The following is a 26,326-nucleotide window of genomic DNA, read 5'->3' as shown; positions in this document are numbered from 1 at the left end:
TGTAGCAAGGGCCAGCCGACTAGAGCATACAGGTCGCAGTGGTGGGTGGTATAAGGTGATTTGGTAACAAAACGGATGTCACTGTGATAGACTGCATCCAGTTTGCTGGGTAGAGTGTTGGAAGCTATTTTGTAGATGACATCGTCGAGGATCGGTAGGATAGTCAGTTTTACTAGGGTAAGTTTGGCGGCGTGAGTGAAGGAGGCTTTGTTGCAAAATAGAAAGCCGATTCTAGATTTGATTTTGGATTGGAGATGTTTAATATGAGTCTGGAAGGAGAGTTTACAGTCTAGCCAGACACCTAGGTATTTATAGTTGTCCACATAGTCTAGGTCGGAACCGTCCAGGGTGGTGATGCTAGTCGGGCGGGCGGGTACGGGCAGCGAATGGTTGAAAAGCATGCATTATGTTTTACTAGCGTTTAAGAGCAGTTGGAGGCCTCGGAAGGAGTATTGTATGGCATTGAAGCTCATTTGGAGGTTAGTTAGCACAGTGTCCAAGGAAGGGCCAGAAGTATACAGACTGGTGTCGTCTGCGTAGAGGTGGATCAGGGATTCGCCCGCAGCAAGAGCAAAATCATTGATATATACAGAGAAAAGAGCAGGCCCGAGAATTGAACCCTGTGGCACCCCCATAGACTGGCCAGAGGTCCGGAAAATATGCCCTCCGATTTGACACACTGAACTCTTTCTGCAAAGTAGTTGGTGAACCAGGCGAGGCAGTCATTAGAAAAACCAAGGCTATTGAGTCTGCCGATAAGAATTCGGTGATTGACAGAGTTGAAAGCCTTGGCCAGGTCGATGAAGACAGCTGCACAGTACTGTCTTTTATCGATGACGGTTTTGATATCAGTTAGTACCTTGAGCATGGCTGAGGTGCACCCGTGACCGGCTCGGAAGCCGGATTGCACAGCGGAGAAGGTATGGTGGGATTCGAAATGGTCAGTGATCTGTTTATTAACTAGGCTTTCGAAGACTTTAGATAGGCAGGGCAGGATAGATATGGGTCTGTAACAGTTTGGGTCTAGGGTGTCACCTCCTTTGAAGAGGGGGATGACCACGGCAGCTTTCCAATCTTTAGTGATCTTGGACGATACGAAAGAGAGGTTGAACAGGCTGGTAATAGGGGTTGCAACAATGGCGGCAGATAGTTTTGGAAAGAGAGGGTCCAGATTGTCTAGCCCAGCTGATTTGTTCTGGTCCAGGTTTTCCAGCTCTTTCAGAACATCTGCTGTCTGGATATGGGTGAAGGAGAAGCTGGGGAGGCTTGGGAGAGTAGCTGCGGGGGGCGGAGCTGTTGGCCGGGGTTGGAGTAGCCAGGGGGAAGGCATAGCCAGCCGTTGAGAAATGATTATTGACATTTTTGATTATCATAGATTTATCAGTGGAGACCGTGTTACCTAGCCTCAGTGCAGTGGGCAGCTGGGAGGAGGTGCTCTTGTTCTCCATGGACTTTACAGTGTCCCCAAAGTTTTGGGAGTTAGAGCTACAGGATGCAAATTTCTGTTTGAAAAAAACAGCCTTTGCTTTCCTGACTGACTGCGTATATTGGTTCCTGACTTCCCTGAACAGTTGCATATCGTGGGGACTATTCGATGCTATGGCAGTCCGCCACAGGATGTTTTTGTGCTGGTCTAGGGCAGTCAGGTCTGGAGTGAACCAAGGGCTATATCTGTTCTTAGTTCTGCATTTTTTGAAGGGGTATGCTTATCTAAGATGGTGAGGAAATTATTTTTAAAGAATGACCAGGTATCCTCGACTGACGGGATGAGGTCAATATCCTTCCAGGATACCTGGGCCAGGTCGATTAGAAAGGCCTGCTCGCAGAAGTGTTATAGGGAGCGTTTGACCGTGATGAGGAGTGGTCGTTTGACCACGGACCCATAGCAGACACAGGTAATGAGGAGATCCTCTGAGATCCTGATTGAAAACAGCGGAGGTGTAGGAGACTGCAGGAGTCTCTCTGGCTGTCAATGTAGGGTTTACACCTCATGCACATGACAGAATTAAACAGCAGGGTTGCAGTATTGTCACACTCTGAAAACACGAGCAGATCATGTTATACAGACACACAGAAAATTAATAACAATCAAATGTTATTTGTCATGTATACAGTTTACAGCAGGTATAAAAGGTGCAGTGAAATGCTTGTGTGCTGGTGTACCAGTATAGCTTCCTTCCCTCTCCCCTTCCTGGGCTCGAACCAGGGATCCTCTGCACACAACAACAGCCACCCTCGAAGCATCGTTACCCATCGCTCCACAAAAGCCACGGCCCTTGCAGAGCAAGGGGAACAACTGCTTCAAGGTTTCAGAGCGAGTGACGTCTCCCATTGAAACGCTATTAGCGCGTAGTCATTTCACATCGGTTACACTCACCCCCCTTTTGACCTCCTCCTTTTCCGCAGCAACCAGTGACCCGGGTCACGGCACCAATGTAACAGTATAGCTTCCGTCCCTCTCCTCGCCCCACCCTCAAAGCATCATTACCCATCGCTCCACAAAAGCCGCGACCCTTGCAGAGCAACTACTTCAAGGTCTCAGAGCGAGTGACGTCACCGATTGAAACGCAATTAGCACACACCCTGTTAACTAGCCGGCCATTTCACATCGGTTACACTGGCTCCCTCGACATTGCAGTTCTATAATCAATCTTCAATTTATTTTTTTACCTTTATTAAACTAGGCAAGTCAGTTAAGAACAATTTTTTATTTTCAATGACGGCCTAGGAACAGTGGGTTAACTGCCTTGTTCAGGGGCAGAACGACAGATTTTTACCTTGTCAGGTCTGGGAATCGATGTTGCAAGTCCAATGCTCTAACCACTAGACTACCTGCCGCCCCGCCCCGCTACAAGATTGTGGACACATTATTGAATTAACTGTGAGGAATGCTTGACACTGGGAGCATGTCAATACATTAATCAGGGTTGTGTTCATTAGGCACCACACGGAAGAAAACAGACTAACTACCTGGAGTTCTCCATTAAGAAACACTCCTTTTCGTATTCCGTTGTAAAACGTTTTCTGTTGCATGCCCTAATGAACACAATCCAGATGCCATTTTACCTTGGAAACTCTAGACAAGTCCCAACATATTATGTAATCTCCTACAGAAATCTCTCTCCAGGCATTCCTGGAACTCATCGTCACAGTCATCTTTATCACAGTTACAAGTGGCATAGCAACAGTTGTGCTGGTTACAGAACTTGGTCAAGGATGGGTTGTCGATGTCAACTTGTAGAGTAGACAAAAGAGATGAACATTAGATTAATGCTCACGATTGTGCAGCTGTATAACTTTTTGAGGATCTGGGGACCCATGCCAACTCTTCTCAGTCTCCTGAGAGGGAAAAGGCATTGTCGTGCCCTCTTCGCAACTTTCTTGGTGTGTTTGGACCATGATAATTTGTTGGTGATGTGGACACCAAGGAACTTGAAACTCTCGACCGGTTCCACTACAGCCCTGTCGATTTTAATGGGGGTGTGTTCGGCCCTCCTTTTCCTGTAGTCTACGAGGGAGAAGTTGTGGTCCTGGCACCACACTGCCAGGTCTCTGACTTCCTCCCTATAGGCTGTCTCGTCGTTGTCTGTGATTAGGCCTACCACCGTTGTGTCGTCAGCAAACTTAATGATGTTGTTGAATTCGTGCCTGGCCATGTAGTCGTGGGTGAACAGGGAGTACAGGAGGGGACAAAGCACGCACCCCTGAGGGGCCCCCGTGTTGAGGATCAGCATGGCAGATGTGTTGTTGCCTGCCCTTACCACCTGGGGGCGGCACGTCAGGAAGTCCAGGATCCAGTTGAAGAGGGAGGTGTTTAGTCCCAGGGTCCCCAGATAACATTCCTGTAAAGACTAGTCTTCATTCCCTAAGTTATAGACCTCACCAGAAATGCCATCAGGGGGAATTGTATGATCTTCCCCACCAGCAACATTGTTAGCCTGGTTAAACCAGAATGAATGCTGAACTCACCAGTGAAGTGAAACAATTGACAATGGTGAGCGCAGCATTCAGTATGATTTAACTATGCTACAAGATGGTGGACACATTATTGAATTAACTGTGAGGAATGCTTGAGTCAAGTCCTGCTCTGTGTTCCACACTGGGAGCATGTCAATACATGAATAAGGGTGGTGTTCATTAGGCATCACATGGAAGAAAACAGACTGAAATAGGCAGAAACTACAATAAGAAACACTCATTGTCGTGTTCCGCTGTAAAAAGTTTTCTGTTCCATGCCCTAATAAACACAACCCATGTGCCATCTTACCTTGGACACTCTGGGCCAGTCCCAACATCTTCTGTAATCTCCTACAGATGGTCTCCAAGCATCCCTGGAACTCATCGTCACAGTCGTGTTTATCACGGTTACAGGTGTCATAGCAACGGTGGTGCTGGTTACAGCACTTGGTCAAGGACGGGATGCCGATGTCAAACTGTAGAGTAGACAAAAGAGATGACCATTAGATCAATGCAATATATAATATGACAGCTCTTACAACATTCCTATAAACAGTAGTCTTCATTCTCTACGTTCTTGACCTCATCTGAATCTGGTAATGAATGGTGTGGCTGTTGAACAAGTAGAGGACACAAAATTACTTGGTGTTACCTTATATTTAAACTGTCATGGTCAAAACATATAGATTCAATGGTTGTAAAGATGGGGAGAGATCTGTCTGTAATAAAGAGATGCTCTGCTTTTTTGACACCACATTCCACAAAGCAAATCCTGCAGGGTCTAGTTTTATCTTGATTATTGTCCAGTCATATGGTCAAGTGCTGCAAATAAATTCCTAGTTAAGCTGCAGCTGGCCCAGAACAGAGAAGTACTTCTTGCTCTTCATTGCATTACTATGCATGCCAGTCTCTCTTGGTTAAGAGTTGAGGAAAGACTGACTGCGTCACTTCTCATTTTTATCAGAAACATTATTGTGTTGGAAATTCCAACTTGTTTGCATAATCAACTTACACACAGCACTGACAAACACACACTTACCCCACCAGACATGCCACCAGGGGTCTTTTCACAGTAACCAGGTCCAGAACAAATTCAAGAAAACGTACAGTATTATACACAGCCTTGAGTGCATGGAACTCCGTTCCATCTTGTATAGAGCATGTGAACAGAAAACCTGGTTTCAAAAAACAAATAAAGCAACACCTCATGGCACAACACCTCTCCCCCATGTGACCTACTTGTTGTGTGTATGCACCGACATGTATGTGTAACTGACAGATGCACACACACTTTACATGTTAATGTTCTTAAATGTATGTAAATTGTAAAGTATTTTGTCTGTAATGTATTTTTCGTTTTGTGTCGGAACCCAGTAAGACTAGATGTCGCCATTGGTGTCAGCTAAAGGGGATCCTAATAAATGTAAAAAGCTCATAAAAATGTCTGGTCCTGAAGAGCCGCAGCTGTAGCTACCTATACACTATAGTGTGTGCAGGCTGGGACAACAGTCTGCACACACTGCGCCCCCCACAGGACTAATAGGGAAGACCACTGCTATAGATCAAAGTCATACATGACATTAGCTCACCTGGAATCCTAACAGGGGCGTCCCACATCCATTGGTAGGGGATGGTCTGTAACCAGGCCGGGCTTGTTACTAGTTTATAACGTTACTAGTTTATAACGTGCAAGGCAACAGCAAAGGTCTTCTGAGTTCTCCCACCTTCTTTTATCTTGTTGAAAGAGTTAACCTGTTCAGAGAGACTACGGACAGTGTTGGGGGTCACCCTGTGCCAGTTTAATGATTACAATCCAAGATACAGTAGAGTGGTGCTTGTCTTTTTTTTGTCTGTGGATCCTAATCACTTTCAACTGTGCTTTTGAGTAAATGGATTATCCACATAGCATAAGCAAAGTAGTTATTACCATGTTTTTTCCCACTACAAACAAGTATTGGTGTGTGTGTGTGTGTGTGTGTGTGTGTGTGTGTGTGTGTGTGTGTGTGTGTGTGTGTGTGTGTGCAGCCTGAGGGAGGGACTTTACCATCAATGCATTCGTAGTGACACATTCCATCATGTCCTCCAAGTAAGTCCAGAACCACGTTGAGATCTTTTTTAATGGTATAGATCTTATTGAGGTACTTGTCAATGTTATGGATTCCATTGCGAATGGCTTTTAAAGTCATTCTTCGGTCCCGTGTTTCAGGTTCAAGTTCCTTACTATATGAAAATACACAGCTCAGAAATCCACAGGAACACAGTAAGCCCACGAGAAAAAACGAAATGCAACTATGAACGTGCACGATGACTGACCGTCCACCTGATGCAAGTGCTAGAAAATAGTTTGCAATTGGTCGACATGTGAATCCCAAAAGTTAAATTATCCTAACATGTAAACCGCTGTGATATATATTTTCAACAGCCAAAAACAATGCATTTTCAGCTGTTCGAAGTTGGTGTACCAAACCGATAGTAAAAGACGCTAAAACTACATTTAAGAACAAGAAGCATAGAAATAGTGCACATAGAATATAGGCTACCGCTTCTTAGATTTGCCTTCAACGAGAATGACAGATATATAACTCACATTTCTATGTGGATTTGATGTGGTCGCCCAAAAAGTTACATATTGTAGCCAACCTCGCCTAGTTGGGCATGCGAAATCAAGTGAGTCTAGTATCAGCGCTTAGTTGTGGTCGAGTTGTCTGGTACGCGGTACCAGAACCAACATTTTGGAGTTGAATTGCGTACCAGCTCCTATATAAAACAAGTAGAATATCACCGGCCCAGATTCACACAGTGAGCCCCAAAAAAGTTTGATCAAAGCGGAATGAAAGCGGGTTCGGCATTTATCGATTCTGCTATGTTCAAGTTTATTTGCCACTAGTCTGTGATTCTATGCTTGACAGTAGGCTAGTAGTGTTCGAGAATGTGTGGATTGAAAATGCATCAGTGTGAATGGCATGATGCGTTGTTCCAAATGGCCAAATCAGGGGTTGTAAGGTCATAAAAAGTAATGGAAATGTTTGTTAACATAGTTCATGAAGGCACACTTAAATATTGTTACTCACTTATCAGCCATCATAGGAATGACCCTTCAGTGCATGTCTATGTGTACTGCTTATGTGCCAGTGGGCCGTTGCCCAAGAAGAGAGAGCGCGACATTTCAGCAGCGGATATAAAATAATAACTATTCCAATTCAAAACATAACTTGTAGTAGTTCTCGCTAGTTAACTATAGCCTTCCCAAAGGCACTGCAATTAACTTCCTGTGCGAATTGAGGTTATTCTGAGGGCAAAAATGTTTTTTTTACACTCAGTGTATATAGATGTCTAATTAGATAGCATTCTGAAGTTACCTTATCCATATTGTCCCTGATTCATTGAATGAATCTCGCAAATGGAAGCTCGGCCAAAACCCTCCTTCCGCTAATTTCGTTGTGTCTATGTACTGACGTGTGTAACTGATAGATTCGCACACACACATATTAATGTTTTTAACTTTATGTAAATTGTATCTAATGTCTTTTTCATTATGGGTCTTGGCCAAAACCCTCCCTCTGTTAACTTAGCCAGTGTTTATCATGACCAAAAAGCTTATTTTTTAAAAGATTACAAACTATTTCAATTTTGTGGCTGTTGAATCTAGTGGAAACCGTTTATCATCCACACAGGGGCTTGAAAACCACTGCACCTGTCAGGGGTGCGTACTGGCAGCAGAGAAGTCAGACGCAGGAGAGCAAAACTGTGCTTCCAACGGCTCAGTTTAATCATCAAAACCCACCGGATACAGAACAATAAGATAAATGGGTACATAACCGAATGCACACCAGCACTGACAACAAACAATTACGGACAAGGACATGCGGGGGTAACAGAGGGTTAAATATACAACATGTAATTGATGGAATTGGAACCAGGTGTGACGGAAGACAAAACCAATGGAAAATGAAAGTGGATCGGCCATGACTAGACAGTCGGTGACGTCGACCGCCGAACGCCGCCGGAACAATGAGAGGGGCCGACTTTGGCGGAAGTCGTGACAGCACCAGTTAAAGCAGCAGTCGAAACAATAATAAAGCGGTTGTCAGTAAAACGCTGAGGGATGGGGCTTGAGGAATGTAACCTCTCTCAAAATCATAGACAGAGCTATGGATGCAAGGACTGAACAGCCATTATATCAACATGATAGTTTAAACCATGTTTTGAGGCTGCAGTGGGCTATTTGTTTGACATTTTCTTTGTTTACAAACATTGCAGTAAAACAAGTTCATAATTGGGGTTTTGATGTTGTATGCCAGTTGAACTAAGCTCATGATGCATTTATAAATTATAGCCTATTCTTCAAGAATCAATGTGTGCATATCATTAATTTATAAGTATAAAAAATGATGTAACTGCTGATTAGCACTTTATGCATGCATTTGCCCAATCCTGATTCGTCCAAATAAACAACAAAAAACAAATCCAGAAACTACTGGGAGGATTGATTATATGTAAGTGTTCATCTACAAAACCCTTTTGTGTAAACTCCCTCTTCATCTATGTAGTCTGGTCTCCTTCACCACCAGCAGTTACCATACCCGGTCTGATGGGCAGTTGCTACTTAAAAAAAAAAACATTTATTTAACTAGGCAAGTCAGTTAAGAACAAATTCTTATTTACAATGATGGCCTAGGAACAGTGAGTTAATTGCCTTGTTCAGGGCCAGAACGACAGATTTTTACATTGTCAGTTTGAGGATTCAATCTAGCAACCTTTCTGTTACTGGCACACACCTCTAACCACTAGGCTACCTACATAAAGTCCTTGCACTATTAAGCAAGACTGCCTTCTTGTCTTGTGCACCGGAGGTATGGTGTAGTGTACAATCCATACTTCATCTAGATATGTTAGTGCCACTGAATGAATTGAAATGTTCATGGGAGACTGTTACAGAGTAGTGTAAATGCTTTTTTGGGGCTGGATCATATTGTTGTATGTTTTATTTCTGTAATGTATTGATTGTTGCGGCATTTTCGGCCATGTATCCCTTGAAAAAGCGACTCTGGGTCTCAATGTTTTTTTCCTGGTTAAAAAACAGTTAAATAAAATGGTGAACCGCAGGGCATCGGTATGTCCTTTGACGTGAATTGGCAAAAGCACTAAGGGAGGAGGAGTGCCCTTTTCAAGTCAAACAGTAGTCTGTGCCGCTCTGTCAACAAGGTCCGTCATCCAGAAACATACATAGGCCTACATCTCTTTTCCATTCAAAATATGTTTGCATTTTCAAACTAGTTTTCATTGGGAAAGCAGATGCTTTTTTTGTCAAAAGCAATCACTTTTACATGTGAAAACACAGAACCGTACTCTTTACTCCACGTGCTAATTACGTTTTGAGCGGATTTCTCCGTGGGCTTTGAACCGGACACCTGTCTCACACCCCGGAGGCAGGCCGGTTCCAAAACAAACGCAATCAACTTTCACCCGGTAAAAAAACACGCATTGTCGGGCGCCCGGGCATATTAATTGAACCCCTCAATGTTGCTCATCAACCACAAAATCCTACATGTGCATTGACAGATTCTCGCCGTTTCATCTGTCCACATAAATTAGTCCCCGAGAGATTATAGTCTGGTCTCAATGAAATAGAGTAGGCTGCCTATGCGTGGGAGGAGAATCAAGTGGTAGTCGTCTTTTCAAGAAAATTACATTAAATATGATTAGACTACAGTTTACTAGTGTCTGTAAATAAATGATAATGGAAAGAAGTGGAGGCCGCTCAACCAACGTTAGTCAAGGTGCAATAATACAAATTATTGAAAAGGCGTAACGCGCGGATAGGCTATGGTGAGCGAACCTTTCATTTGCAATAAATATTAATTACCCATTTATTTGTCTCTGCCTGCAAATTATCCTCCTAAAATGTAGGCTATATCCTATATGCAAAACGTAGTTCAAGAGAATGTACAAGTGTCCGCTCTCGCTGCTCATATTCAGTAGCCACACATGCGAAATAAAGCAGTCTACATAGCCAATGCATGGGCGGAGAAGTGTAACAGTATAACTTTAGTCCGTATCCTCGCCGGGCTCGAACCAGGGACCCTCTGCACACATAGACAATTGACACCCACGAAGCATCGTTAAACATCGCTCCACAAAATCCTCGGCCCTTGCGAGTGACGTCACCGATTGAAACGCTATTAGCGCGCACCACCGCTAACTAGCTAGCCATTTCACATCGGTTACAGAAGTGTAACCAAAACAATACACTTACTGGGCAGGATAATGTAGCCATTACCCTCATCACTGTATCATTATGTGCATACATTTGTATTCAATGTCTTCTTACCTTTTATAAACATTTATATTCTCTCTTAATTTATACTTCATATAAATGTGTGGCAGAACAAACAAATGACATACATGACAACAACCACTAAACAACCTTTGCATAGGAGAACAATTCTACAAAATTATCAAATAGCAATTTAAAAACTCAGATCACCCAACATTCATTCATTGAGAGCACATCCAGGCCCCTTCACAAGGCTTAGCACATTGTTATCAATGGAAACTTCCACAGCTCTATCCCAAGATACAGTATTGACTTCAATGTTTCTCTGTTGGCTTGACTATTCCAGAATCCCCTCTGGGTGGCAACTCATAGATCCCTCTTGACTTCAAATTTGCATATGCAGGAGTCTCTCTGGCTGTCCATGTAAGGTTTACACCCCATGTGCATGACAGCCTCAAACAGCAGGGTCACAGTATTCTCACACGCTGTATAGAGAGAGACATGGAAACACGACTTGATCATTATATACAGACATATGAAACACACAGAAAAATGAATCAATATCAAATGTTATTTGTCACGTGCACAGTTTACAGTAGGTATAAAAGGTGCAGTGAAATGCTTGTGCTAGCTCCCCCAACATTGCAGTACTATAATTAAGCAATATGGCCCGAGGGGGTGTGGTATATGGCCAATATTCCATGGCTAAGGGCTGTTCTTATGCACGACACAACACAGCCGTGGTATATTGGCCATACACCAACAAAAAAACAAGGTGACTTATTGCTATTATAAACTGGTTACCAACTTAATAGGTGCAGTAAAAATACACGTTTTTTTCATACCCATTGTATGGGGTTCTGGTTTGTAGGATATACCACGGCTTTCAGCCAATCAGCATTCAGGACTTGAACCACCCGTTTTCTGTTGCATGCCCTAATATGGATATAGACCTCACCCTAAGTTATAGACCTCACCAGAAATGCCATCAGGGGGAGTTGTATGATCTTCCGCACCAGCAAGATTGTTAGACTGGTTAAACCTGACTGAATGCTGAACTCACCAGTGAAGTGAAACAATTGACAATGGTGAGCGCAGCATTCAGTATGATTTAACCAGGCTACAAGATGGTGGACACATTATTGAATTAACTGTGAGGAATGCTTGAGTCAAGTCCTGCTCTGTGTTCAACACTGGGAGCATATCAATACATGAATCAGCATGGTGTTCAATAGGCAACACATGGGAGAAAACAGAAAGAAACAGGATGGAAGAAAACAGACTGAAACAGGCAGAAACTACAATAAGAAACACATTGTCGTGTTCCGTTGTAAAACGGTTTCTGTTGCATGCCCTAATAAACACAACCCATGTGCCATCTTACCTTGGACACTCTGGGCCAGTCCCAACATCTTCTGTAATCTCCTACAGATGGTCTCCAGGCATTCCTGGAACTCATCGTCACAGTCGTGTTTATCACGGTTACAGGTGTCATAGCAACGGTCGTGCTGGTTACAGCACTTGGTCAAGGACGGGATGCCGATGTCAAACTGTAGAGTAGACAAAATAGATGACCATTAGATCAATGCAATATATAATATGACAGGTGTAATAACATTCCTATAAACAATGGTCGCCGTACAGGGGAGCCGCCCTACTATGGCTGACCCTGTAAAACAACACATTCCACTGCACATATGTGTGACAATAAAATAAAATACATTTTGTGTGTGTGTGGGGGGGGGGGGGGGGGGGGGTCTTCATTTATGGTCCTGAAGAGCCGCAGCTATAGCAATACACTATAGTGTGTGCAGGCGTCACTGTCTGAAACACAGGTCTCTGCTAATCATAAAAAAACATGAGTTGCTAAACCAGGTGGGTTAGTGCTGGACTGGTCTGCACACACTGCACCCCCCCCACAGGACTAATAGGGAAGACCACTGCTATAGATCAAAGTCATACATGACACTAGCTCACCTGGAATCCGAACAGGGGTGACCCACATCCATTGGGTGGGTTTGGTTTGTAACCAGGCCGGGGTTCTGGTTTGTAACCTGCAAGGAAAGAGCAAAGGTAGAGAGGTGTTCAGTGTTCTTCTTTAATCTTGTTGAGAGAGACGACCTGTTCAGAGAAACTACAGTGTGTGTTGGGGGTGGCACTGTACCAGTTTAATGGTTTACAACTCAAGATAGCTACAGTGGTGCTTATCTGCTTTGTTTGTGAAACATAATCACTTTCAACTGAGCTTTTTAATAAATGGCCTGTCTGCATAATAAGCAAAGTAGTTATGGCCATGTTTTTATTTCCATTACCAACAAGTACTGACTGTGTGTGTGGCCTGAGAGACCTTACCATCGCTGCATTCATAGTGACACAGTCCATCTTGTCCTCCAAATAAGTCCAGAGCAACGTTGAGGTATTTGTCAATGTTATGGATCCCATTGCGAATGGTTTTTAAAGTCATCCGCCAGTCCGGTGTTTCAGGTTCCTTACTACATGACACACAGCTCAGAAATCCATAGAAAGATAGTAAGCCAACGAGAAAAACCGGGATACAACTGTTATGATGCATGATGACAGCACCGGTGCTAGAAAATAGTTGCAATTGGTCGGCATGTGAATCCAAAGTTAAATGACTGCACCAAACGTCGGTAAAACAAATAATTTCACACTTTCCCAAATGTTACACTATTGGTCCTATTCGATGTCAACAAATCGCCTGTCATGCAATTCTCTTTCCGGATGTGGGATTAGTCACGTGACAGCAATAAGCCTATCAGTGCCAATATACATGGCACTTACAGTACACGTGGTCACTCAACGCCCACAGATGTTCGAAGTTCATGCATGCCACGAACAAACGTAAATTCATGACCGATTTGATGATTTTTACTGAGACATTGTCTTGCTTTCTGTTTTAAGGCAATATTAATCAGTGTAGTACTTCAGTATTTTTATTTAAGTAGTGTTTTTTTTTGTGGGGGGGGGGGTATCTGTACTTTACCATTCATATTTTTGCCAACATTTACTTTACTTTTCTAAAGAAAATAATGTACTTTTTACTCCATACATTTTCCGTGACACCCAAAAGTACTTACATTTTGACAGGAAACTGGTCTAATTCACACAAATCAAGAGAACATCCCTACTGCTTCTGTTCTGGCAGACTCACTAAACACAAATGTTTCCTTTGAAAATGGTCTGTGTGCCCAGTTATGTCAATTTAAAAAAGGCAAGAAAAGTCTGTCTGGTTTGCTTAATACACAGCATTTGAAGTGGTTTATACTATTACTACCTAAGTACATTTTAGCAGTTCCATTTAGTTTTGATACATTTAAAACCATTTAACACCAAATACTTAGTATTTTACTGGGTGACTTACCTTAATAGAAAATTACAAAAGTATCTTTCCTTTTACTCAAGTATGACAATAGAGTACTTGTCCCACCACTGATATTAATCAATACAAGTGATAATCACTGTAGGCCTATAACCGATGTATTTTTCAGAAACACCACCACAATTCTCATGGACTTCCAGGAGAAACAGCAAAGTCTCCTTTCTAGTAGACTTGTTCAGTTGCATTTCAGTTTTAAGAATCACACTACCAACCTGTTTGGGTACCAAGCTGGAGCATGTAGCCATACAAATCCACATCAACACATATTTTACAAGCCTCATGAATATGGTGAGGCCATATTAGGTTGAGAACAAGGCTTCCTGCAAAACGAAAGTGAGACTATACAAACTACTAGAGTAACGGATCTGTATACCAGGGAGAATATTATGTGGAGAGAATAGGCCTACAGTCTGAGTACTATGAACACATTTTAAAAGGGTGTTTAACCTGCCCTTCCATCTGCTTCATACACACAATTGCACATGCTCTTGTGCTCGAAACAAATCAAAACTGCTTCTGGTAATAATTTATTGTTTATTCAAATGATTAATCGAGCAATGAAGAAAAACCTTGTTTTTCTACTTAAATAACTCCATAAATTTTCAAACATTCAAAATGAAAAATATACAATTGATGAAGATTATGGTTCCAACTTCACATTTTTTCCCAGGCCAAAAAAAGTTCAAGTGAGACAGTGGTCATTTCTTCATCTGCGGAATGAACTTCAAGGTCCATGTAACTCCACACAAGGTTCCACTGTGGGTTCCACTGTGGTAGCTAGGAAGCATTCTCTGGGTTCCTCACAATACTAGCACTGCTAATGTATGGACTGGAAGGAGGGCAGCATCTCCAGATGAGCCTAAAAATCTTGTTTAAGTCAAGCAGGTGAAGTAGTTATCTAGAGTGAAGAAGATTGTGATTTGCTTGTTACAGCAGAATGCTTGGCGCTTCAATACTCGAGGCACCAGCACAATGCCTTCTGCTTTTCTAGTCAGTGTTCATTTCCAGAGTGGGTTCTTATTTCCAGAAAACACAAAAAGACAAGCAAAGATAGAAGAGAAAGAAGTTGTGGTTCTCAAGTGTTTTGGGAGGTTGGTCTATTCTTCAGTTGGTTCATTGAGATGCAGCAAGGCAGTTCCCAGGAAGGAGGGGGTGGTGAGGAGGATGGAAAGATGGGTACTGGGGGAGGGATGGGGACAACTTATAACGTCAACGGTAAGGCTAATTATTTTTATTTTCCTCCTTTCAATCTCCATGGTTTTTCCTTAAAAAAAACATTTACATACATATCTCTATTCATATATCTCTTCTAAAAGCGTCCTGTGGGAGCCTGCGGCATCAGGCGGGCTCAGCCCCCCCTGAACAGGTCATTTAGTCTGTCCAGCTCCTTGCAGTTATCCATGGTCATCAGCTCAGCCTTCTTACGCAGGCGGTCGTCCCTGTAGACCTTAGCAGCATACAGCAAGTCTGTTTCTGAGAGAGAAGGGGGAGATGTCAATATCAACCATGTCACACTAAGCTACGTCGAGGGAATGCTTTCGTCACAAAATAGAAGGAAATGAATGCGTGTTTTGTACGAGTAACTTGTATTGCTTTACATGGGGCTAATTTGATTGAAGTCCTCACTGTAATTATACCCTGCAGGGGCTGCGTGCTACACCACTGCTTATAACTATAAGAAATCTGTGTCAAATCAATTATATCCAGGTCAGAGCTTCAGCTAGGCATTTGGTTTTCTAACTTGCTAGGTACGTGGCTAGATTACAGCAGAGACATTTAATCTCCTCCTGGATCAAGATCCCTGTTGCCTAAATTGTTTTAATATTTATGGTAGTACCTGGTATGGTACAGAAAAGGTATGAACATCTGGATACCGCCCAACTAATAGAGGCATGATGGACACCTACTCGTCTGCCTCTCCTTCCAGCAGTTGTTTCTGACATTAGACACGTAGTCCTCCTCCACGTTCTTCTCAATCTTCTGCAGATTGGAGCCCTTGTACTCTGTCTTGAAGTCTCTGTTGACGTAGTAATCCACATGCAGGTTCTCCGTCTGCCGTTTCACCGTCTGCCCCGTGGACCTGGAGAAGACAGAGGACAGGCATCAGGTTACAGACGGCTGTTCTGAGAACAGCGAGATGTATAGCTTTTTATACCAGGTGAAGAGATGAGGCAATGGGAATGATCAAACACACACAATAAATGCATCAGTACTTTACTGGTAGGTGTGTCCGTTACTTACACCAACCATGTCACCATTTGACAGAATTTTTCAGCACCGAGCAAGTGGAGCAGGGGTACAGAATAAAAGGCCTGGGCCGTGTTCAGGTGGGAGAAAACGTTTGGAAACGGAGTGGTACCACTTAAATACATGTGTCCAATATGAACACAACCTTTTAAGTACTGTGATCCACACTGAGCACGACCCCAGCGTGAGTGTGTGTGTGTGTACACGTACGGTCTGGAGTAGAGGCTGTAGGGAGGGGTAGACACCATCAGTTGGCTCAAGATGGACACCAGGATCAGTACAACGATGGGTATCAGCTGGATAAACATGGAGAACCCTCCCTGGAAAACAGATTACAGAAATCACTAAGCAGACACTATTTTGTCCTGCAGCTCAGTTGGTAGAGAATGGCACTTGTGACGGCAGGATAGTGGGTTTGATTCCCAGGATCACCCATAACGTAAAATGTATGCACGCATGACTAAGCCGCTTGGGATAAGAGTCAGCTAAATGGCATATATTACTATTTAATATTTTAAGACGTGTACTGTCCTGTTCGTGACTTTGCATGTTTCCCTGCTTTACTATGTAGCACACGGAAATTAACTAGAGCTCATCCCAGTCAAGGCTGGAACGGTTGTGTCCTTCACTAAAACAGAGCCTGCAATATGCTGCCGAGACTCCCATAGCTTGTAGAGGGGGGTCTGCTATGGAAGTCTGACCTGAAGTTACCCCAGACTCACTAGGTATTATATTGACAGTCACAGTATACATCTGGCAGTGTAGATGCCAGACATTACATACCTCTCCCCTCTCCTCTGCTCTCTCCCGTCTTTGGTCCGTCTGCTGGCTGTATCGCGCCCTGCCGTTGGTGAACGTGTGGGCAGCCGCTGCGGAGAGGAGGTACCCTGTTAGTGACTCGGCAAAGACTTGCAATACAATACTCATTTAATAAACATTCATGTTTGAGCAAGACAATTGTATTTCATTGATGTAATGAATTAAGACTTGTTTATTAAACATTGAGACAAACTCTGCAAGTGTCTCTTACAAGAGGGGAATCCTCCTCCGAAGAACATGTTGAAGAGGTCCTCGGGAGTGATGTCGGCCTCGAAGCCCCGGTGGAAGTCAAACCCTTGGCTGTGGGCGTGGCCAGGACTGGTCGGCTCCTCCGCCCCCGTGAGGTCATACTGCTTTCTCTTGTCTGGGTTGCTAAGCACGGCGTACGCGTTGCCGATCTCTGTTAGAACCACAACACACTCGTGGTCAATAAGTGTCACATTAAGTCAGCGAAAAAGTAGACATTGGCTCGGATCTGATGCCCCATTTAACACTGATCTGCAAACTTCACGTCGGGGGGGCCAGACGTAGATACTCTGCCAGTCCTCAATCTATTCCAATTCAATTAATGGCAGGTCAAATTTAGGCTGCTGACAATGCTGTAGGGGCTCACTTGTTCCAGACCCGGTCCGATCAGTGAGGGAAGCAGAAGAAGTCATTTTTGAAAGCTACTTTATTAACCAGAGCTGAGTGAGAGAGACCCTTCTAGCAGGCGGGAGGGAGAGACAGCAACCAACCAAGCTGACTGGCACTATAGTAGACTAATAGCTGCCATAGCTCGATTACTTATCATCAATATGATTACGTAGTGCCCGTCTTAACTGCATCAAACCAGGAAAAGCTAGTTACGGTAGGCTGAGGCTGCAGTGCAGCATACGCTTCCTGATCCTACAGTTACAAACAATTCTATTCAGATAAGTAGCAGCCTGCCTACCTATTGGTTCTTGTAGCCTATTCTTCTCCTTTAACTCCGTCATTTTAATTCCATCTTCCATTGATTAGATCTCTCCTAACTTTTGCCACACACGGAGTAAGGCAAAATGGCTGTAGCCCATTGCCACTTTGATGACTAATGACCGGCCAACAACCCGCCACTCGTGAAAACAAGAGCAGCAGCATAAATTATACAATTTCTCTCCCTCTACTGCAGCAGTTACGTTCGGCTTGGTACCTTCCGGACAAGTTGGTTAAATTTACACATACCCGAGACCTGTGTCAATCATATCAGATCTGACCCAGACCTGTGACTCGCCCGGGTCCCGAAATCGGGTACAGGTGGATCCGTGAAGACCTGTAGCCTACATTACAGCCACATTTTTATTTATTTATTTATTTAACTAGGCAAGTCAGTTAAGAACAAATTCTTATTTTCAATGACAGCCTAGGAACAGTGGGTTAACTGCCTGTTCAGGGGCAGAACGACAGATACCTTGTCAGCTCGGGGGTTTGAACTTGCAACCTTTCGGTTACTAGTTCAACACTCAGCAACACTAGTCTACCCTGTTGCCCCTGTAGATGCCAGACATGCATACATGCCAGACATGCATACCTCTCCCCTCTCCTCTGCATCGCGCCCTGTGATACATGTGATTGGCACCAAACACAAAAACAATGCATGTGAAACTTCTTACTTTTGAAGGCCTCTGTAGCTCCGGGGGCTTGGTTTTTGTCTGGGTGGAACTTGAGTGCTAGTTTCCTGTAGGCTTTCTTCAGCTCCTCCTCATTGGCCTCCTTGCTGGTGCCCAGGACTTCATAGTAGTCCTTACACCGCTTTATCCTTTAAGAGAGATGACAGTGAGTGATTCATCAGGGCTATGTTACACATGTCCAGGAAACAGATATAGACCTAGTTTATTACAATGCAGTGGATCTGATTAATCACGAGGGCTGTAGCACAGATCACATTTGGCCCAAAAGCAATACAAAAAACCTCTAATGGATATTTCTTGCTTCAAGAACTAGTATTTGGAAAGTATCTAGGTTGTGCCTTTACATTTAGAGAAAATCAACATCCAAGTGAAGAATTTTCACTTCTGGTCTGTTTAGCAAGTGTTCCTGGAAGTTTCGCAATGTTGCACCTCTGGGTTTAGAAAACTGTGCTCCTGAAGTACCATTTGAAACCACAAGAGGGCAAATCAACATTGTTGGCAGAACAGAGCAGGAGAGTTCAAACGCAATCGACTCTGTATTGCATGACCTGCAGAAGAGAGATTGCCTCCAGTCTCCAAGGAGAACCACCTGAGATACTTGCCAGACTGTTACATTAACATTCAATTAGAATAATCAAATATATGCTGATGTCACTGTGTACCTTTCAATTGGAGGTTAAACCCTACACTGCATGTAGGCCTGTTTTAACAAAACATACAGGTTAGTCTAAACAAACACAGCATCTTAGTAAACAAACATACCGTCTTACGCTCTTTACAATGGGACTAGATGTTGGTCAGGCCTACCAAGCACTATGTGAGTGTTGCCATAACGAGATGTGTCACAGCTCTCTTTTGTCTCACTCTCTCAGTCCCTCTCCCTTCCCCTCTCACTGGCCTTAAGGGCACCTTGCCGAGTCTGAGGTTCCCATAGGGGTAGTATGGTGTGTAGAACACTGCAGTGTCCTCATTGAGCAGTTGATTAACGGCCCACACACACACCACCAATGGCACAAAGCCGACCACAACAAGCCACCCAAACAGCTCTGCCATGAGACTTGCATACAAATACACAGACAACCCGTCTGCTGTCATTAGCTCAGCAAACACTGCAAATATTCCACAGGCTTCAACTTCAAACCCAACTCCAAAATGTTGAGCTGAGTAAGTGTTTCAACAGCAGCCTTCTCTACATAAAAAGTGTGTTATTGGCTGGCTCATAGTACAGTAGAGAAGTTTAACCCCTCTGAGTACACCACACTGGACTGGGGGATTATGAGTGATCCTGTAGGTCAACTGCAGGGTTAATTAACAAACCATAAAGATGCTAGAGAAAACAAAACATGGAGCCCAATAGAACCATCTAACTACCGTCAGACGACCTCGCTAGGGGAAGGTGGAGGCCTAGGCTACACTCGGCCCATTATTAGCAACACTTCTGTTCACCAGGGACATCAGTCGCTCAGAGCTCCCAGTCCCAGCCACCTACCCTGGCCTATGGGGACAGCAATGATGAAACAGTGACACAGAAAGAGGTGTTTAACAAGAACTCTCAAGGGAGATCATTCTAGAACACCCCTCCCCCCACGGTTGGTATGATTCAGGGTCCAACAACAATCAGTGGCCAAAGACCCATACTAGCTAACATACTATTTAGCACGTACCGTTCAGTAAAAAGTGTGCAGTGTGATACAACACAGTAGCGGCTACTGATTGGCCGAGTGGGTGGGGCTGCATGCGGGTCGATTTTTTCCCCCCAAATTCAACAGAAACGAATCGCATTAACCAACCTGATAATAGCCAATTTGATTCATTTCTCTAATCAGGAATGGAGTTATAGTCTCTCTATAACCAGCCTCAGTAGGCCTATCACATTCAACCTATACTGCAGTAGACCATACAGCCCAGTGGTGTATAACTCATTCCATTTATAGCCTAGTGTCTGCTGTTTTTTCTTCTTCTGGTGAATTAAGACCTGGACAACCAGGTGAGGGGAGTTCCTTACTAATCAGTGACAATTAATCAAGTACAAGGGAGAAGAGAAAACCCAGTCACTCGGCCCTCCATGGAATGAGTTTGACATATGTTATCGCCATCTCTCATTTAAAAAGGACTGAAGACAGAAACCAATCATTTAGTTCAATTTCAAAATATATATTAGTGAAATCAAAGTGCTGTAGCATATATAAATTAAATCAAATGGTGTAGTACACACAAGAACTTGAAATGTTCAAATCAAAAGGCTATTGAATAGAAGAAAAAAAACAGTCAGGTGAATGGCAAATTCAGAACCGCTGGACAGTAACATAAAGCACTGATCATTGGGAACAAGATCAGAATGACTGCTAAGGCTTGATCCCTAAATTAAATAGTTTGTTTTGTAGGCTACCTATCTATATGTTCAAATCAAAAGACCTGATTAACATGACATCAATAATGCAACCACATCCCGAGTCCCTAGTGCAGACACACTGACAAAAGATGGTTTATTATTTAGGTTAAAAGCGCTGATGGCCAAGAGAACAAGAAACTGAGAAGCCAGAAATTCCACTAAGCCTGGAGAGCTGCAGTGTATGGTGTTGCGGAGTGCATAAAGGATTGGGCCAGCCTGTATGCACTGGGAAACCGTAAATGATCCATTAGTACTTGGTATTTGTAGCGTTCTGACAGTTGACTGTGAATACCCAGTAGGCTCTCCAATGCCATTTCCAAAAGGACAAATTCACTCTCCTTTCCGCTCTCAAAGTATGGCAGTTTGGGTGTGGGAATTCCATAGGCTGAGGCTACTAGAAGTTTCATAATGTTGTGGAGGGGTGGTCAGGTCAACTCCCTGTTTGTTCCTCTCCAGGAAGGATGAGACCATCCGTGCCTCCTCCAATTCCCTTCTGGCTTGACGGTGCCGTCGCTGTTGTGCCAGGTCCTTGGCAATGAATTCCCGTTCCTGTAGAGCTCTACGGGCCTGCACATCCAATTGGTGACATCGTTCATCAGCCTGTCGTTCCTCCTCAAACTGACGCTCAATTTCCTCCAAAGCTAATAGTTTCATCCTGTCTTGTAGGACAGCGGTCTGTGAATCGCTGAGGGCTAGTGAATGGCGGCTGCCACGGCCACTTCCAAAGGGGTATCCACTGGTCAAACTCCCACTCCGTCTAGAGTGCTTCACGATTTCCCATTAGTTAAGGGGTGAGTGGAGCCTGCCTCAGGAAGCTGGTCGACCTGTGCTGTGGGAGTCACCACTCCAAAGCAGTTTCCAGTACTTGGCTCAAAGTGGATGGTTGAGGGCTGAAACGTACAGTTGATCCATCACCACTTTGAGCTCTGGTGGGCTTGCCCTTTGTCGGAAACTCGACCACATAATCCTTAAGATAACCAGGTGCTGGCCTGGTTCTTCTGGTGCTGCTGGTGGTTGAGGATGAAGCCTTTGTTGCTTTAGGCTTAGCGCCTGGATATTTCCTTTGTTCCAAGACCTTTCCCTCAGCTGCTCTCTCCTCCCCGCTTCTTCCTTCCAGTGGAGACAATTATTCCCTCTCCGCCTCCATTTCACCAGTCTTTGGTTCAGTCATCATCCGGTTCGAAGGACCGGTTACTGTCAGAATGTCAAGCATAAAGCACTGACTAATGGTCCCTCGATTGAGACAGAATGACACGGAGTACATGGGTTCATTATTTTGGGTGTGAAGGATATACTTCCAGTTTCATCTAAAATACATCTGATTAGTGTGAGAGCATGCTCACGTGACGTGTGACAAATCCTTATCAATTTCCTGTTGTGGCAAGAACCACCATCAGGTTATTAAAAAATGTAAAATAGATCATAATACACACACATGCAACAGGAAATTCAGGTGAGTAAGGGAATTTACAATCCACCATTTCCTCATCTTAACAGGTAGCCAAATGAAAAAAGAACACCCAAAAGTGTCAGTCTCCTAAATTCACATTGATTACAAAAACTCAGGGTCAACAACCCCAACCAGGCTGAAAGTGGCCCTCCCGCCCTAATCGCCACATGAGAATGCACCAGAGTGAAGCAACAACTACACACACAGGCCTGCCTGCTGCACACATGAGAAGTGGGACAGAGGATCGTACCATACGGCCATCAGGGAGGGCGGAACAGAGATTTTACAAACAGATATGTAATCTGTTTGGGATTGGCTGAGTGAGCAATCAAGTGGAAAATAAGTCAAAAGCCTCCTGCTCACCTCTGCACTCCTTCCACCTGGTCCTTGGTGAAGCCCTTGGTGCTGGGCTCGCCCCCTCCGGCCTCCTGGTCCTGCCCACCAGCCCGGGCCTTGGTGCTCTCCGAGGAGCTGTCTGTAGTACGCTGTCTGCAGTGCGTGCCATTCCCTGCAGAGCTGCCGTTCCTCGTCAAGGTGTCCAACAAGGCTAGGAGGGAAAAGAGAGATGAAGAGAAAGAGAAGACAGAACAAAGCATGACGTGGCACATTCGGAAAGAAACAAAGCTAAGCACTTCAAAGGCAAATTTCACAGAACCAGATTAAGACGGGTCCTCGACTAAAAAGCGCTCTCATTTTCAATCGAAAGTGTTTTTTTAGTCAAGGACTAGTCTTAATCTGGTTCTGGAAAACTGCCACTCAATCTTACTGGGCAAAACACTAGGCTCTTGAAAGTCAGACCACCATGCAAGGGAACATCAGCGGTTCACACAGAAACTAAGGTTACATTGTTCCCAGCATCCAGTTGGCTTCCATAGACGAGCTGTAGTGGAGATCTGGTCATGCGTCCATGAGAGCCGCAGGCGAATATATCCAGCTCTGGTTGCTCAATGAGAATGTGCTAAGCTTTTCCAGTGACACAAAGCAGCTCTCTGTGTCAGTCTACCCATGACCACTGCAGCAGCAGCCTAAGCAACAGCCTGAGTATACTGCCTAGTGCATCGCTGTTCTCTCTGGCAGCACCCAGACTGTGCAATACAGCTCTGCAATTCATGTGAAAGTTTACACAGGTAACTGAACACTATGTTGGATAGACACGCCAGAGTGACAATACTGGCATGTCGGGAAAGATACTCATCTTAATGGTTGTAGTAGTAAATGTATTATTGCATGACACTGAACTTAAGATGGTGGCTGTTTTTCTTCAATCAAGATGCAATCTTCCTGAATCCTCAGAATCCTCCTTGAATTCACTATTCTTTCTTGTTGTGAGTTAATGAAATAAATAAAAATTAAAAGGTGAATAGGATGATTTGGTTTTCCCTGGCCCACTGCCCTATCATTCCTTACCATGGCCCCAGCTTAGCCCTGGCTAATGCGCTACCATTGTTCCCTCAGCTCTGGGTCAATCATTCAATTAAGGGATTGAGGTGGACAAGCCTGTTCATCTCGCTAACCTCATCCTGCACGAGCCACGTTACCTCCTCTGCGCTCAATGGAATCCCTACAAAACACCTTCTCGTCCTGCACGAGCCACGTTACCTCATCTGCTCTGACAGTGGAATCCCTACAAACCCCCTTGCCTCATCCTGCAAGAGCCACATTACCTCCATTTCCAAAAAAAGATTCTCAGCAGAAGTTGAGACAGCCACTTTTCTACTTCCTTCCATTTTTTATATTGAATAAGGCATTGGTGAGGAAGAGCTCGCAAGTAAGCATTTCACTGTACTGTTTGCACCTGCTGTATCCCATGAACATTACCAAATAAACATTGATTTGAGTGAGGTGAATAGGCTGCTATAGCCATCTCCTTGGTGACCATTATAAACACTATTTAACCAAACCTTGAGTATTCACAACAAACACTATTTAACCAAACCTTGAGTATTCACAACAAACACTATTTAACCAAACCTTGAGTATTCACAACAAACACTATTTAACCAAACCTTGAGTATTCACAACAAACACTATTTAACCAAACCTTGAGTATTCACAACAAACACTATTTAACCAAACCTTGAGTATTCACAACAAACACTATTTAACCAAACCTTGAGTATTCACAACAAACACTATTTAACCAAACCTTGAGTATTCACTACAACTAAATGTTCCTTGTGAACATAAACGGTCATGTTTAACTGCATGATGTGAGAGTTAAGCCAACATGAGGAATAATTGCTGTCAACTGTCACATAGCCAACCGTTCAGCTAATATGTGTTCTATTATATATGGCTGCTGTGGAAATTGCAATTTACCTTCATAACAAGGTAAATATGTATCCTGCCTGACATACTAGTATTGACAATTTCAGAAGCTTTTAAATATGATTGGTAGGTGGCAGGCTGCACAATTGACCATAATGCAAGCAGCCTCTTGCAAGAACACAATTCACTCACAAAACATAAGTGTTTGATTACAGACAAGCACTTTTCAACAGACAAAGCAATGAATTACAAAACATCACGGCAGCTGAGAGCAATAAGCAGATAAATTGCTTATGGCCCGAGGTAGCTGCTGGATCATCATCATGTATCAATACAACCACAGCCAGGCTTGGCTTGTGTCCGGATAGTTAGCCAAGTCCCTTACTAAGCTAGTATCAGGCCTACATTGATACCCATTTTAAAATTACATTTCTGTCATGAGGACACTGGAAACAACCCCTAGCTGGCTAACTTACTGGTGCATAGGCATTACTTGCTTAGTCAGTTGACCTTGTTATTGCGAAAGACCATACATGTGGGGAGATAACATCCCAGATTGGGAACTTCGCTCCACTGACCACATAATGAAAAACTGAATTTGTTGGCAATCCAACATTTAGCTAGCTCATATAGGCTAGCTAAAGTTTGTAAATGATAGTTAGCAATAGCTTTGCCAATTGGCTAGTTAGCATAGCCAGTCCACATTCGTCACTGAGCTAAAACATAACTATAAAATGAAACATAGCTTGTCAAGTGAGACATTTAACCGTGGATGATGTCGACCTTATCAAATCAACAAAATGGGCTAAGAAATGGCTAACGTCAAGTAGTTAACGTTAGCGACATAGTACACACTGATAGCATGCTAACGTTAGTTAGCAATTTAAAGAAACGTCACTTCTTCCTTTGCCCTGAGCAGTTTAAAGCGTTAATGACGTTACTTAACCATTTCATCATGTATTCGTTTACGTATTATCCGTGCATTGCAAGTGACAATATTCCAAGGCAAGTTGCCAAATCTTATTTTAAATCGGTGTTTAATGTGTAACGGGCTAATGAACTGAAATATGGCAACGTAGATATTTACCTTTCGCTTTGTAGGTTGGATAGAGCTTCTCTGCTTTGTTTAAGAATTTCACCGCCTTGTCTTTGTCTCCTGCTTCAAGAGCTTTAGTGGCTATATTTATACATTTTTCTGCTTCGTCTCTGTTCCCTTCCATCTTTCTTCCTCCCCCCCGGCTCTCAGCTGACAGTAGTGATGGGTAGTTCGCGAACGAACGGATCTTTTTGGTGAACGTCGGGAACCGAATCAGTGAAATCTGGTCCATGCAACAAAAACAATTCAGCGCCATCTAATAATCCAGCCAGGTAAACATTTATTTGGAGGTGCATTTCCTGATTTGACATAATGGGAGCCTACCTTTTGGGCTTTAAATCGGAAATGTGTTGTTTTTTCACTGGTTCTAGTTTTACATTTCTAAAATGTTCAACTTCATATTCATCATCTCCAGCACCACCACACTAACATATGTGAAAACAGAGTGTTTATATGTTTTGCAGTCAAAAGGATTGGAAACACATCTTCCCATGACATTCACCAATTAGACAATTAGTAGGCACTAATAATTGGTTAAAATCATGACGCACATCAATGATGTCACTGGAAACACTTACCTTCCTTTCTTTATCTATTAAACATAGACACGTGCTGCCATTTTCACATATGTTGATGTTGGGGTGGTGCTGAAGATGAATCTGAAGTCAAATAAAATACAGAAAAAGTTTAACTTCCCTTCAAGCATTTTTAACAGAGCCGTTTGGGGGCCAAATGAGCCGGCTCTTTTACGTGACGGAGCCAAATGATTCG

The 26,326-nt window shown here is 43.5% G+C and overlaps 2 protein-coding genes across 2 annotated transcripts; both read right to left on the bottom strand.

Annotated features, from left to right (window-relative positions):
* Positions 1 to 10,274: 10,274 nt before the first annotated feature.
* pla2g12a (phospholipase A2, group XIIA) lies at positions 10,275 to 12,972 on the bottom strand. The gene is given in 4 exon segments (NM_001165095.1): positions 10,275 to 10,719; positions 11,619 to 11,784; positions 12,212 to 12,288; positions 12,587 to 12,972. Coding segments are annotated over 4 exon segments (582 nt in total). The 5' UTR covers positions 12,807 to 12,972; the 3' UTR covers positions 10,275 to 10,600.
* Positions 12,973 to 14,148: 1,176 nt separating this feature from the next.
* Positions 14,149 to 25,881, bottom strand: LOC110497333 (dnaJ homolog subfamily B member 14). Its single transcript, XM_090187767.1, has 8 exons — positions 25,547 to 25,881; positions 22,555 to 22,738; positions 18,332 to 18,477; positions 16,912 to 17,100; positions 16,665 to 16,750; positions 16,092 to 16,201; positions 15,542 to 15,714; positions 14,149 to 15,107 (listed from the first exon to the last, which is right to left on the bottom strand). The coding sequence occupies exons 1-8, from the start codon at positions 25,809 to 25,811 to the stop codon at positions 14,983 to 14,985; spliced, it is 1,278 nt and encodes a 425-aa protein (XP_090043893.1). The 5' UTR covers positions 25,812 to 25,881; the 3' UTR covers positions 14,149 to 14,982.
* Positions 25,882 to 26,326: the final 445 nt, after the last annotated feature.

Source organism: Oncorhynchus mykiss, chromosome 10 (assembly GCF_057628025.1).
Source record: "Oncorhynchus mykiss isolate SJ-2025 chromosome 10, ASM5762802v1, whole genome shotgun sequence".
Classification (NCBI taxonomy): domain Eukaryota; kingdom Metazoa; phylum Chordata; class Actinopteri; order Salmoniformes; family Salmonidae; genus Oncorhynchus; species Oncorhynchus mykiss.
Note: the sequence above shows the minus strand (reverse complement) of the source record. Positions and strands in the feature narration are given on the sequence as shown.